At 37.5% G+C, this 16,061-nt stretch overlaps 1 protein-coding gene across 2 annotated transcripts; it reads right to left on the bottom strand.

Moving 5' to 3' along the window:
- Positions 1-291: 291 nt before the first annotated feature.
- Positions 292-10,501, bottom strand: Ack (activated Cdc42 kinase). 2 transcript variants are annotated; one of them, XM_089858101.1, is made up of 8 exons: positions 10,352-10,501; positions 5,793-6,250; positions 4,587-4,925; positions 4,015-4,380; positions 3,626-3,720; positions 3,369-3,557; positions 3,212-3,303; positions 292-3,140 (listed from the first exon to the last, which is right to left on the bottom strand). In XM_089858101.1, the coding sequence occupies exons 1-8, from the start codon at positions 10,419-10,421 to the stop codon at positions 1,489-1,491; spliced, it is 3,261 nt and encodes a 1,086-aa protein (XP_089714227.1). In that variant the 5' UTR covers positions 10,422-10,501; the 3' UTR covers positions 292-1,488. The 2 variants fall into 2 exon arrangements, with proteins under 2 accessions (XP_089714227.1, XP_089714228.1); XM_089858102.1 differs by lacking the exon at positions 10,352-10,501 and adding an exon at positions 6,474-6,670.
- Between the last annotated feature and the right edge of the window lie 5,560 nt (positions 10,502-16,061).

Raw genomic sequence — 16,061 nt, 5'->3', positions numbered from 1 at the left:
CCCCCCTAGACTGCGTACTGCCTAAGGGAATACATATAATTTACTCCCCCCCCCTAGACTGCGTACTGCCTAAGGGAATACATATAATTTACTCCCCCCCCCCCCTAGACTGCGTACTGCCTAAGGGAATACATTACATATCATTTACCCCCCCCCCCCGGTGCGCTTACCTTTAAACGCCGCGGTGATTCGCAATTTCGAGACGAGTGACCTTGATATACTAAAATCCACTTACATCCACAAAACACCTGGTTTCCCCATTCAAATAAAGAAATAATGCACAAAAGAAAGTTTTAAATAAAAAATTCTGACATTTATTTTTATTTTCTCTTGATTAATATCGGATAAAAACCAACAGATTAAAAATTGACATTCTTCAGATCTCTTATCACAAACATTAATAAAAAAAAAAAACTCCAAAAATCTTCTTTGAAACTAAATTAAATCAGAAATACTATAATGTAATAAAAAACAAGTACTTCTGATAAAATATTCTACTATCGCGTATATTTTGCAAAAACTTTTTGCATTGTGATCACAATTTCAAAAAAAAAAAACAAAGAAATGCCCAAACCTAAACTTAACAACGTCAAGGGGGGAAAAACTGCTTTCCTTTAAGCATAATTTGCATATTTGAGGGTAATAATTAATTGTTCTTTCAATTAACAATACTTTAATGAGGGTCGACAGAAATGGTTCATTTACTTCTTGGGTCGATAATTACTAGTAATTTCTAATTAAAATGCTGCTAGCAATCTATTATTATGGCATATATCACTAAAATACTTATTTAAACATCACAAAAAAATTATTAAAAGATTTAAATAATAATTGAAGAAAATTAAAGAAAACGTACGTTCACTGTCCTGCAGTGAATTAATAGCTTTAACGGAGGATGAAAAAAATGTCAAATGTCAAATGTCAAAAAAAAAAATACCAAAGGGTGAATTAGAAAATACTTGTAGACAAATTAAAAATATCATGCGATTAGAAAAATTTTAAATTGATTAATTTAATTATAATCAATTTTTTTTTAAATTTTACGGTTTGGTTTTAATAGTAGGAAGATACTATAGGAAAAACGATGTATCAAAAAAGAACAAAATTAGCCTTATTCCTGATCAGCGCCACCTAATCATAGCGGCGACTTTGAGAACTACTGTAAGCGGTAAGCCAATCAGATGTCGCTAAAATCTGGTGACAAAACTGACTGGCACTCTCGGGTCTTACCAAAAATGACGTCACCAGATTTTAGCGACATCTGATTGGCTTGGCGATTACAGTAGTTCTCAAAGTCACCGCTTTGGGTAGATGGCGCTGATCAGGAATAAGGCTAATTGGAGACCGCTGTAATCTCGAGAGTCAAAAAACTTGTGGCACATTATTATGGGGGCGTTGTTTTTTTTTTTTAAACTTACTTATTAATAATTAAAAATCAACGGGATTCATTATTTTATTAAATATTTATATTAATAATTAATAATAAATCTATCTTCTATTACGTTGTTGAACTTCGTCTAATAATACTGAAGCTGCCATTTCCACATTCCAATTAACAGATTGCAAAACCGAATGACACTGGGCGTAAGTGGCGACACCCAATTTTAAAATCTTATCTATTTTTAACCTCTGAATAGCTGCGACGGAATTCATTCCGTTTTGGGCTAAAACGCTATAAGCTTCTTCTCTCGTTGCCCCTTGAACCGCCTGTTGTACTTGACTAACTAAAGCGGACGTTGCGGCTGAATTACTAACCGACAACGACGAAGTTTGTTGATGCTGACTCGAGTTATTTGAATTACCCGATGACGAAATAGTCATCCAAGACTCGTACCTTTTACTATTAACCATAAACGGTTTAACCTCAGCCATATTCGGTGGATTGGAAGGTAACGGAGGAGCGATAGGTTCCAAATATCCTCCTCCCGATAAATCTACGGGAAAACGACCCGGTTTTGAATTTGAACTAGAATTGTCTTTAAAATTGCCATTGCCATTGCCATTTTGAGCGGCGGCTTCCATTTCCAGATTATGAAAAACATGGAGACTAGATTTGGAGGCGCAATTCTCTTCGATATTTTGTAGATTAATTAAACTTCTTCGGCTAGGCCTAATCTGAGGCGGAGGAGGTTGTAACAAAGGAATTATTCCTCCGGAAGGGATACTGGAGGAGCGACTAAAATCTCTGGACCCATTTAAAGTCCCGACATATACCTGTGGTTGAGTTAAATTACGTTCCAATTGGGACACTAGTTGTCTCCTGGCGTCGTTATTAAGCGAAGAGCTTTTCATATCCCTAGATGGGTTTATTGGTGAAGGGTTAATCTTAGCTTGCGGTAAATCTAAAGCGAGTTCGTTCATTTTGGTGCTAAGCCAATTAAAAGCTTGATCTCTTTTGCGTCTAATATCAGCGTGATTAGCTCTAAAAGGTTGTTGTTGTTCTCCGTAATTATCTGAACTTTCAACTTCGAATGAAGAGTTATCAACAGGAAGTTCGTTAAGCACGGGACAACTTTTCATAAAGGATTTTTGCTGTAACGAAGAGGAATTTGAAGATGAGGACCAATTATCAGCGTTGATTTGAGGTACATTGTTATAGACTCTTTGATTGGATTGAGGAGGTGTAGCGTCAGGTGGTAAGTAGTAAAGATGACTATCATTGGATGGATAACTTTGAACCGCTGCAACGGGAGTTGAATTTGCAATTGGGGCAGGAGGTGGAGGTGGTGGTAAGTTATAATATCTAGGTCCGCTGGTTGAAGAAGGAGTTGTCGAAGCGTAAATGGAAGAGAAATCAGAATCAAACGATGATAATGAAGAATGATATCCTAAAGAGCCTGGTGAAGGAGGAGGAGAGCTTTGGTGTTGACGAGATTGGTCTCTAAGAGCAGCGAGAGGAAAGGCGTTTCTAACAGCCATTTCGTCACTAAAATCAATCAAAACGCCTTCTTTGACGTCGGAAGATGATTGGGAGGAAGGATTAGAATTTGATCTTTTGGCACGACGATGTTCGGTTGTAGTTGTAAAACGTTGTTTGACAATGGCTTGTTGTTTCGTTTCCCCATTCTCATTTTGAAATTGACGATAAGAAAATTGTTTGGAAGCGCTACGTTTGATCATTACTGGTATTTCGGGAGTTTCTAAATTGAAGAATGAAGAATGAACTCAAATCAGATTTAATTCGGCGATGATTAAATCCACTCGAACCTACTCCTATTTCGATCAGGAAGTTTAGGAACAGGTACAGATTCGTCAGAAATGCCCAAAACGTCAGGGGGATCAATAGGGTTTTTTAAATACATCCTGAAAAGTGATAATAAAGTTGGTTAAATTCCGTTTACTCACTTGAAAACTGTTTAAGGACTAACTCGTCAATTGTAGAAGGATTTCCCCATGATTTTCCACTAATATCTCCATGACCTGTATGAATAAAGCTGTGACGAAGTGGTTTGCTTATATCTTTGGCTGTTTTTCTACTAGAGTCAGCTATACATCTAGGAAACTGTCCAATTTGAAAACTCCGATGGTTTTGACCTTTCCACCAATAATTTTCACTCCTAAATTAAGAACTAACCTTTAAAAACATCCCTAGAAACTAAATTAACTCATTAACTTAATTAATCACCTTCCATCAATAATCTCAATAACATCTCCTATTTCTATATTCATCTTATCAGTTTCGTCAAATTTTTGTACTGCAGTTAAACTTCTAGGTTTTGCCTTAAAAAATTAAATTTAAATATAACTGGGTTCGTATTTAATTAGCCTTATTCCTTATCAGCGCCACCTACCCATAGCGGCGACTTTGAGAACTACTGTAAGCGGCAAGCCAATCAGATGTCGCTAAAATCTGGTGACGTCACTGACTGGCACTCTCGGGTCTTACCAAAAATGACGTCACCAGATTTTAGCGACATCTGATTGGCTTGCCGCTTACAGTAGTTCTCAAAGTCACCGCTATGGGTAGATGGCGCTGATCAGGAATAAGGCTAATTCGCGTTTAAACTAATCTACCTCGATTAAAAAATCTTTTAAGGCTAAAAAGGTAGGACGATCATTGGGTTTGTGAGCCCAACATTGAAGCATAAGTTGATAAACATCTGGAGGGCAAGCATCGGGACAGTTTAACCTTTCACCTTCCTGATCAATCTTTTGAAGAATTTGCGCTCCATTATAACCAACCCAAGGTTCATCTCCAAACGTAAACATTTCCCAAAGAGTGACGCCAAACATCCAAGTGTCGGATGCGTGTGAAAAATGACGGGACTTTAAACTTTCAGGAGCGCACCATGGAAATGGGACTTTTTTAGATTCTGTCATGATATAACAATCTTCTTGAGTAGGAAGGGCTCTCATTAAACCGAAATCGCCTATTTTTACCTGTAATTAACTTAAACGTCAAGGTTTAACTCGTTAATGAAGATTTGAGGTGGAATTCATAAACGTCGGACGCAACGCAATCTAGTACAGGCAAAGGCAGGGCGTCGTGCGCTAACGTCTGCCTTTTGCGCACGACGCCCTGCCTTTGCCTGTACTAAATCGCGTTGCGTCCGACGTTTATGAATTCCACCTTTAAACGAACTTACACAATGAGATGTTCCTAATAAAACGTTTCTAGCTGCCAAATCTCTATGAATAAACCTTTTAGATTCTAAAAAGGACATTCCATTCGCAATTTGAATGGCGTATTCTACTAATTGAGAGATGGGTGTTCTATGGCATTCTTTTCGTAAACGATCTCTTAATGAACCATAAGGAGCCAGTTCTGTTACCATCATCATGGGAGAGGATAAAACTACACCGTATAATCTGACTAAATTAACGTGATCCAATTGATGCATTGCATTAACTTCTTTCACAAAATCTTCAAAAGCTCCGGGTAGTGATAACGTTTCTTGTTTCAAAACCTTTACAGCAACTGGTATCTACAGAATAATGTTTCGAAATTTTTCAAACTTCTAACTACGGATTTTTGCATTTCAGGGCTCAAAAAATAAATAGCGGAAAAGGGGACTTTTCATGATAAAAAATAGGGTAAAATATGGACATTTGTCTTTTCACGATGAAAAAAGGTAAAATATGATCTTTTCATGATAAAAAATAGGGAATTTTCGTGATAAAAATAGGGTAAAATAGGGAATTTTCGTGATAAAAAATAGGGTAAAATAGGGAATTTTCGTGATAAAAAATAGGTTAAAATAGGGAATTTGTGATAAAAAATAGGGTAAAATAGGGAATTTTCGTGATAAAAAATAGGTTAAAATAGAGACTTTTCATAATAAAAAAAATAGGTTAAAATAGGGACTTTTCATAATAAAAAAAAATAGGTTAAAATAGGGGCTTTTCATGATAAAAAATAGGTTAAAATAGGGACTCTTCATGATAAAAAAAAAGGTTAAATAGGGACTTTTCATAAAGGGACAGCTGGTAAAACAAAATTACATCTTTAATATTTGTATAAAAATTACTTAAACTGACACGTTTTTAATTATTAAGTGAAGTTCAGAACATTGTACCACTGTTTTTCCCCCCAATTTTCAATCAAATAAATAGTTACTTCTGACTTTTTTACAGATATTTTTGTTTAGACTGACTTATTTCTGTTACTTCTATATAGAAACAGTTATTCTAGATATCTCCCTTTGATTAAATAATAAGTAAATGCTTTTTTCAGTGATTTTTGGAAATTTAAGGACCAAATACCAATTTTAGGCAGGAAAATAGGGTCTTTTAGGGACCTGGTGAAAGCCCTGGGGCATTTTAATTAATAGAAATAAATAAAATTTGCATACCGTATGTCCTGTAGGGGTTTTCCATTCTCCTTTCCTGACCACACCAAAAGAGCCATCTCCAATTTTGTTTGAGAGTTCAATATCTTTCTCATTGATGAGACAAGTTAATCCCCCTCCACTGTGAGGTTGAATAGGTGATGTTGGACTGATTTTGTTCGTGTAATTTTTATCTCCTTTGCCTCCAACGGGTAAAAACTTGTTAAATAAATTTTTTCTCCATAAAGAGGATCTTCTCTTCTTAACAGCATCCAAAAGTCTCCGGGCAGCGGGTTTCCCCATGCCAATTTTTTCCAGATCTTCCGGTTGCACATAGTCAAAATGTGAAATGCGGGTCAGTTGCAAATCATCCCTTATGCGTATGAAAAATTGCTCAAGCTGGACTTCTTGCAACAAATCGTATAAATCCACCGTTCCATCATCTTCCGATCCAGCCATTTCAGGTGGATCTACAAAATCATCTAAAAACACCAATAAAAATAAACATTTTTCAAGCATTTGACCTCGAAATCAACCTAACGTTTGTATTAACCGTGAATATAGACACATCTGGAGTAAACTACGTCTACAAAAACGTATATTTACAATCTACTTGATGGGAAAATATTAATGTTTCCTTCCCAATCCTCAACCTCAATCCTTCCATAATTTAGCCAAGGCCTAACAAAAACAGTTCATATTTACCAAAGATTTATGATCCTTTCGAAGAAAAGAACTGCACTCTCGTTTAAAATCAATAAATTAAGCATTACTAATCAAAATAAACTAATGAAAAGTCATGATTATGTTAGATGAACTTCTGAAAACTCGCAGAATTCCGACACCTACAAAAGAACGTTTCCCGGTAAAACCATGGCGCAAAGCAAACTCCTCCCCACCTTCTCCAAAACGTCAAGGACGAACGCCCACGTGACCTTTGATCCCGGGAAATTTAAACGGGGTGTTTCAGAGTCTAAATTTCTATGACTCATTAATTAAAATGAATCCTATTTAATGTTGACTGTAACTAATGAAACTTATTGAAACCAGAAAAGGCATTATACTCGCTATATCTTATTTTTACCCATCCCGTTTTTACACACTTTGAGTTTATAGTTTCAAATTTTTTCCTACTGAAATTTTTTACATTCCACGTCTTGGAACAGTCCCAAAATTTTCCAAACCAACCAAGAAAGATACTTTTTTTGTACCCAACGGTATTTAAAGCCGGGACTTAAGCTAATAAAACTTCTCTTGTCAACATCAAAAAAAGTATAAATACAAAATGCAACGCGAGAGAAAACTAAACTGGCTCCTTCAACCCTGAAACTAAATTAATGTACTCGCGCAGTCTAGATAAACAAGATTAAATTATTTACGAGATGACAATCAGTTTCGTAACGGAATACGTCACAGCAGAAAACACTTAAAGAAATGTGCGTCGTTTCAGATTATAATCAGTGTTAGCTAATTAAGAAATTAAAATATACTTTACCGAATTTATAAAATTCAAAAAGGAGACGTGCTCCAAGCTAGTGTTGCCCCTCCAGCCATAAAATTTATTCGCGACTACGACTTCAGTCGTGGTGACTACAAACAGCTTAACCTACTACTCGCTACCAAAGACTGGTCCCCTCTTGCTGCTCTCCCTATCGAAGACGCATGGACCTTCTTCAAAGACTACCTATTTGCCTGTGTCTCTACGACGGTTCCCCTGTACAACCACTCGGCCCGCCGTCACCCAGGTCCTTGGATCTCGCGTTCAGCTAAGCGTGCCGTTCGGAAAAAAGAACGGTTATGGAAAAAACTTCGCCATGCCATCTGTACTGGTAACCATGCCGCCCATGACCGATTACAGCCCATCTACAAACTTCAAGTCCGCCAGGTCAAATCTCTTTTACGGAGAGCTAGTGCTGACTTTCAAGCGCGAAAACTTTCAGTAGTCAAAACCAACCCTCGCGCTTTCTACCGCTTCATAAATCGTCAGATTCGCACACTGCCGACGCGCCTCAACATACGTCTCCCCAATGGTGAACTGACCGACTCCGATGTGGCAATGGCGAACAGTTTGAATTTAACGCTATCCACAAACTTTAATTCGCAACCTCCTGATCTAACAGACTTACCCGATAATGTCACAACTCAGATGCCAGACTTCCTTCCAAATTTAATTGACCTGAAGCATATCCTAAATCACCTTGACATTAAGAGTGCCTCAGGCCCTGACGGTATTCCCAACCGCCTCCTCAGAAATTGCGCCGCTTCCCTTGCCGCGCCCCTTCTCACCCTCTTTTCTGCCTCCCTAACCAGCGGAACCATACCCTCAGAATGGCGTGTTGCGTCTGTCACTCCGATATATAAAGGCAAGGGTAGTAGAAGTGACGCAGCAAACTATCGCCCAATTAGTTTAACATCCACGGTATGTAAGGTCCTTGAGAAATGCATTCGCGCCCCTTTAATGCAGTTTGTTAGCCCCCTACTTAGTACTTTTCAACATGGCTTTCTCAGTGGGCGCTCTGTGGAGTCAAATCTTCTTTCTGCCTTTTCTACTTGGTTAAACGCGTTCGACGAGGGTCACCAGGTAGATGTCATTTACCTTGACATTGCGAAGGCGTTTGACTCGGTTCCCCATCAGCGCCTTTTGGCTAAGTTACAATCTCTAGGCATATCGAACAATATCCACCGGTGGGTCAAATCCTACCTCCTTCATCGAACCCAAGCGGTACGCGTTGGTGAATCGTTAAGTGACCTCCTACCTGTGCCCAGTGGCGTTCCCCAGGGCAGCGTCCTCGGTCCCTTATTATTCCTCATTTATATTAATGATCTACCATCCCATCTCACTTCCCCATTATGTCTGTTCGCTGACGATCTCAAAATTTTCCGTGTTATCAAATCGCATGCTGATGTTCGGAGTTTACAATCAGACCTTCACAAACTAGAAGCTTGGTCGGTGCGCAATGGCCTCCAATTTAACAGTCAAAAATCCTTGCTCCTTACAGTTCAAAATTCTCAATTAGACCTAGCCTTACCCACCCCTTACTATCTTGGAGGTTCTAACATCGGACGTGTTAATGAGTGTCGAGATTTGGGGGTTCGTGTCTCCCATAACCTGAAATTCCACACTCATGTTAAGCAAGCATGCAGTCGTGCTAACGGTCTCCTTGCAACAGTTAAGGCCAATTTCCCAAACCTCTCTCCCCAGCTTCTCACACGTATCTATCACTGCTATGTGCGGCCATTATTGGAGTTTGGAAGCCAATTATGGAACCCCTCTTTCCAAAGAGATATTGCCCTCCTTGATAGTGTCCAAGGTCGCGCTTCCAAGCTCTGTGCGTCCCTGCGTCATCTTCCTCGCGTTGCCAGATTATCTGCTTTGGGATGGACCCCCCTTTCGCTGCGGCGTACCTATCTAGACCTCGTCAGTCTCTATAGAGTTCTTAGTAAATCAAACCAGCGTTATTTCACCTCGGTTCCCCACTTCCATCAAACGCGCGGCAATAGTCGAAAGCTATTCCTTCCCCCTTCTCACAAAGGACCCCTGAGACACTCTTTCTTCCGTCGAACCATCCCTATTTGGAATTCCCTCCCGAATGACCTCGTCTCCCAGTCATCAATACTCCAATTTAAAACTGGAGTTAAAAAATTTTTAGGCATTTGAATTCTCACATTATCTAACTTATACTTCTATTTGGAGCTGTAAGGCTATACAAGCCCTAGCTCGTCAACCTCGTTGGAGCAAAAAAAAAAAAAAAAGTCTCCAAGACCAAGTTCTTAATTGTTTTAATAAATAACCCTACCTAAAGTTCACTAACATCTAGATCTAGAAACCTACGTGTAACTCGGAAAGCCGCGGTCTCTTCTACAGAAACCAACTTTGACGAAAAAGTCACAGACCCCTAGTTGAAAAAACAAGGCCCATTGTTACGCGTTCGTTACTCATTCATTTTTGAACAAAAAGCCCTCACGAGACGCCCACTAACCGGAACTCCTCTCTGGTTAAAGTTTTGGGGAAATTTTCACTGCGACTGAATAGAAAAATAAACCCTGAGAAAACGCCTTACTATTTCTCGTATCAATTTTCACCACAACTTTATACATAATAAGAACAGCGTTAAAACTAACGCAAAATAAGGCTAAGCTATTCGTGAATTGATTCAATCTTCACGATAATATTGAACTTCTTTAATAACGTTATTCAAGATAACATCATAAGTTTATAAGATATGTTCCATAAGTATGACACTACCTATACTTCGAGAACGACAAGCGAGAATTGACTACACTCGGTTAATTTTGCAGTCCATCTAGGTCCTATTTAGTCTGCATTACTAAGACTTTGACAGCGCCTCACCAGGCGTCGCTTTACCTCGAATCTATGACCTACCTCACTCACTTCATGATAAGCTCCAGTTTGTAACCAGTGACAAACTTATGGGGAACATATCTTATGAACTTATGATAACATCTTTATCTCACTACTGACGTTGCAAATTAAACTATCTAAAAATTCAATATTCTTACGAAAATAAACAAAATTCTCAGCTTTATATAATAACAGTCAGTATTAAAAAGAAACAATTTACCCAATTTCGTTCTATCATGATCTTTATCTTCTTTCAGATCGACGCTACTATCTTCATTCGTTGGCCGCATTTTTAATCAAATTATTCCAAACGATCCCAACTGAGGGTATGCACATACAGCACTACTACTGTCTCTCAAAATACGGCTTATTTTTGACTTAAACTCGTTTTTAGTCTAACGACACCCTTGATTACCAATTAAAAAGAGGAAATCTTCTTTTAAACTTCAATTTCCGTTCTCACCGCAAAACATTACATCCATAAATTAGAAGAAATATTATTTTAAATTTAGTTTTTAGCTCATGGTATCGTTTCTATCAGGATTTCCTATGACACGCAAATAGGCAACTAAACGAATAAAAACTTATTGGTAGCAAAACTGACAACTTCCTTTAGCTGCCTTTAACCACCGTTCAAAGAACCGGAAGTTACCACAGGAATAGGGAAGGGAACCCGACGTTTCATTGGCTTCTATTGGCAATCCGCTAACAACAACATTGTAGAGACCGAATACCGCCAGACACCCGGGGGGAAGTTCAAACATCAATCAAATAAATCAAAGTAGAGAGGAGTTAGGCTCAGTTCTAACAAACTACAGCTATCAAAACGTCCTTGCGACTGAATATTATAACGTTTCTAAAGATATAACACCGGCCAAAGCTCATTATTCAAGGGTATTAAGATTAAAATTACACCGGAATTAAATCTTGTTTAGTTTTAAAACTAAGAATAGTCGATCTAATAATTTGTAGCTCGCTTAGAACACAAACTTTGATCACTTTGAAGACGAAACACCTTCTAAATTATCGCCTTCTAACACTAAACCCGGCCGGGAGTCCAAAGGAACAAATAAATTGATTAAATCACAATTAAAAGAGTTAAAAATAGAAACGCGCACGTCAACAATCCAAATATATTAAAATAACTCGTGTGATTTGACCGATAAGACGAAGTTTTTAAATTAATTTCGAATTGTGTTTAAAACCGGTTCGTTTGAACGAGATTGAAACATAGCCGATATTATCACTGATTCTAACACCATTTTTTTGCACGACGCGTATTCTCCTTTGTTTTGACTGACAATGCAAAAATTTCCGTGGACGTCCGCGAGAAATTCAAACCCATAAAAGAAAGAGGAATAAAAAGGGGCAAAAAAATAAAAAGACATCACCCAAATCTCTTTTTTATGTTTTCTCCTTTCATTAACGGAATCGTATGCGTGTAGCAAATTCCAAGTAGAATTTTAAGTATAAAATGGCCTCCTATTTGCGGGTAGAAAGGGGCCATACTGACGTCACACGCAAACGGTACCATATCATAAAACTCAGCGAAATGGAACCCCCAATCTCTCAACTGTTTTGTACAAATTGACACAGAAGTTCATTAACTAATATAAATCAAAATTGGTAGTTCTAAAGAGGGCCAGCTAATAATTAATTTTTTTACGAGCTGGGGGAATACATTATTTTCAATTACCCCCCCCCCTGCACACCTATCTTTAAACAATGATCACTTTGAAATTAAATAATTAACCAGAAAAAAAATAAATATTATACAAATCCTAATTTTTACAAACCACCCCGCGCGTTTAGCTTTAAACATTGAGCAGTGAATTTAAAATTAGAATGACCTTGATATACTACAAGGCAAATCTCAATTTACCTTTGCTGGTACGTGAATCTCCGCGAAAATATTTACTTTACTTCCAATGATAGATATTTGATAACGCGGTCTCAGTTGTAGAATTGTTTTTCTCTCGTACTTTTTATACAAACGAGCTGGAAAAATGGAAACGGTAGTGAACCCGATAATTAGGACTAGATATGTTCCCTTTCATATGATACTATTATAATAATAATAAAAAAACTAGGCTAAACAAAACAAGTCGGGAAAACCAAAATATTACCTCTCCGTGTCGAGAAGATTATATAACCTTAAGTATCCAATGAAAACGTCGACCTTTATGCCCTCATCCTTTCCCGCGCTTTGCGCTTCCGCATTTCATCCTTACTCTCAACATTATCTTCCTCCATTTTACATATAAAAATCAAATACTCACAAAAAGAAGTGGCAAAAACCTGCTGGCTCTTTACAACCACTTAATTTGACTTAATATCCAATTTCCAACAACAATAATATACCGGTAGTTTAATTGACAACCTACTAACATCGAAATTCTCATTAAGAATGGCTCCCGCGGTAAAAAAACGGCAATTTTCAACTAGGTGGGCGTTATCTCATTAGATTTGAAAAATATCATTTGTCTTTTTTACCAATGCCTAACCGTTTGGATTTTTTAAAGCAATCTTGGCACCAAAAAATATTTTTGAATGAGGATAAAAAAGGTCTATCCTCTCGTAATTTTTAAAGCTTTTCTCATGATTACTCTATACAACAGTAACAAGGAGTATAAACCCATTAGTGGAAGCAGTATTTTTTTCCCAAAACAATCTCGCTTATGTTTATGCAATGAATGAAATATATCACAATGCACGGGCCTTGATAGATATAGGAGGCAATGAAGGAAATATATCGCATGCACGGGCCTTGGTAGATTATATAAAAAAGACTTGGTTTGCCCAAGCCTTAAAAACAAAACGATAAGAGTTTTTCCAGTTGTCTGAAGCGCGGATATTATTTTTTTTCTATTGAATTTTAAAGACAATCCGTATTTTACTACTCTTTAGAATTTAATTCAATCACCTGATTTTACTGCTAATGGATTAGTTTCCTATAAATTAACTGAAATAAAAAATTACTTATCTCAGATTTTTCAACAACATTTTTTCTTTTCAATGAAGAACGTACTTCAATTTTCAAATAATACTCTCATTAATAATGCATTATATGCGGTCTTTTCAAATACAAAAGGGGGCTGTTATCACCTTTCTTATATTTGATGAAGGGGTTCGTTTCCTCTTTAAGCACAGTCACAATTATCGAACTGTGTATATCAGTACTTGTGGGGAAGATTTTAGAAGTGTTAGTTGAACTGCTATTTAGTTGACAACATTATGAAAACTTGATGTGTTTAAAACCTTTTGAAAGGAATATTCTCGGAAATTAAAAAAGAAAGAGTCAATTTGATTAAATTTACACGATATCCCTCAAAATAATAAATGCACGATAAAATCATAAAATGTTTCAGGAAAATGGAATTGTTGTTGAAAAATCTGAGATAAGTAATTTTTTATTTCAGTTAATTTATAGGAAACTAATCCATTAGCAGTAAAATCAGGTGATTGAATTAAATTCTAAAGAGTAGTAAAATACGGATTGTCTTTAAAATTCAATAGAAAAAAAATAATATCCGCGCTTCAGACAACTGGAAAAACTCTTATCGTTTTGTTTTTAAGGCTTGGGCAAACCAAGTCTTTTTTATATAATATCTGTTCCTTCAGCCTTAATTTGTTTTAATCTACTATAAAAATAATAATATGCTTGTCAAACGTCATTAATTCGATGTTCCAGTAAGATGATCGTGAGCATATTGGCTCACTCCAAGTGCCTCTCATTATTTTATGGGAAAGATTAAAATTTTAAATCATTTGGCAGCGGAGTGGTCAATTAATTCACAATTGGTAGGCGGGTGGTAAATTAATTCACAATAGATAGGCGGGTGGTAACTTATTTCGTATAAAAAGGCGGTTGGTGACTCAATTAAGTTTAGTTGACCTTTTTGTATAGATTAAAAAAGTTATTTCTAAACCACGCGCCAGCACGCGCACATTTCACTGAAAGTTTGGTATTTAAGAATTTTCCCTTATATATACTAACAAGAAGTTATATCTAGTATCTCAGAGAGAAGGTATAAATTCGCCAGATTTCCAGCTTTATCTCCAGGCCAAACCTAGGTCCGGAGTCAATCCCCGTCTTTAAATTACAACCAGCATCTCATTGGTTCTTGAAAACTCACGTCAGCGCGACGACGCGAGTGACGAAAATTACAGTCATATTTCCGACTGAGGAGAGGCGAAATAGCCCGGTGCCTTCCTTTTACGTCCCCCCTTGTATTTTGAAAGGGGGACTGGGGCTATGGCGCGCGAATACAAAGGCATCTTATACCTTCTCTCTGAGATACTGATATAACTTCTGGATACTAAGATTCTTCATCAAAAATAGACAACGAGCTTTCCAAGACTCGAACCTGCAATGTTTTGCTTCGAATGCAAACGCGTTATCCATTACGCCACAAGCCCGTACTTCGTAACAAAAAAATTATCCAAGCATTGTATTTATAGGATTATTTCATTTATGTTGAATAAAAGATCTGTAAAAATAAACACCGATCTTGCCAGGACTCGAACCTGCAATCTTCTGCTCCATAGGCAGATGCGTTATCCTATGCGCCACAAACCCGATAAAGGCTTAACAAAATGCTATGCAAACAGTGTAATATATGTAACGGTTTTACCATGATTTATAAATTAAATAAAATAAAATACTTAGACTTAATTGTTCTTAATCAAACTTCAGAAGTTCAACATTCAATAGTTGCTTGATAATTCAAAAGTGTTCCGAACCTTAACTTCGCAGTAGTTTCTGAGTTATTCGATGGAGTGGACCACCAAAAATCCCATGCTTTTTCTATGGGACGCTAAGCCTAAAATCTGTGAATTATTTCTTTAACATTACGGGAGGGTGTGGGTTCTTATCTAGAAGGGCCTACCGGCCCTCTAGAATATAGGAGGCAATGATAATCTCTCTCTTTGCACGAGAGGTTTATCTTTAATATTTAAATAAATATAATTATTTTTAATTATTTTAATCTTCAATAATTAACATTAATAATAGTTAAATCGTTTAAAATAAAGTTATACCTAATATCTTCTCAAACTTTGCTAATATTGACGTTTAAAGTGAAGGGTACCCCTCTTGCCCGCTTTTTTCAAATTTGGGGTATATATACGATTCGTTTCCATTATAATAATAAGGAAAAAGCGCAATTGCGAAAACCTTTGGTGGCGATCCCACCTTAGGGAGGCTAGACGTTTCTCGTAACCCTAGCTGATCGCCGCGTATATCCTAAAACCAAACGATGATAATGGAGTAGAAGCCAATGATACAGATTGGTGTCTATGTGGAATAGACGGAAGACCAGTGGATGGTGGTGTTAGAAGCCAGTGTAAGTACTGGTGTCAATGTGGGATTGACAAAGAACAGAAGATGGTGGTGGTGTTAGAAGCCAGTGTAAGTGCAGACTGGTGTCAATGTGGGATTGACAAAGAAAAGAAGATGGTGGTGGGTGATTAGAAGTCAGTAAGAACAGACTGGTGACCGTGTGGGATGGACAAAGACCAGAAGATGGTGGTGTGAGAACTCAAGTAGAGGAGCCATTTCCGTGACTGTGAAAGCAGTTCGGAAATGGCGAACACGTTTGCTCCGATACGCAAACTGCGAACGCGGTCACGTGGGTGTAACAACAGACAGACACACAGACACACAGACACACAGACAGACACACAGACAGACACACAGACACGGCCGTTACAGAACCTCTCCTGGACTACGTCACACGGAGAGGTAAAAATAAATAAGAACAGCGTGTCGGAAAATATGCATCCATAATTTTGTAGACGCTTGAATTAAACTAATTTCAATTAGTAACGCCTTGTGGAGGGTGACACACATGAACAGAAACTTATTTTGAGTCTAGTATGTAAATATATAGGAAACACCGCCTTTTTCTTAATAGCAAACTCAGGGTGGT

Source organism: Phalangium opilio, unplaced genomic scaffold (assembly GCF_054372755.1).
Source record: "Phalangium opilio isolate 3A_F unplaced genomic scaffold, DU_Popi_V2 ptg000011l_1, whole genome shotgun sequence".
NCBI classification, from domain to species: domain Eukaryota; kingdom Metazoa; phylum Arthropoda; class Arachnida; order Opiliones; family Phalangiidae; genus Phalangium; species Phalangium opilio.
Note: the sequence above shows the minus strand (reverse complement) of the source record. Positions and strands in the feature narration are given on the sequence as shown.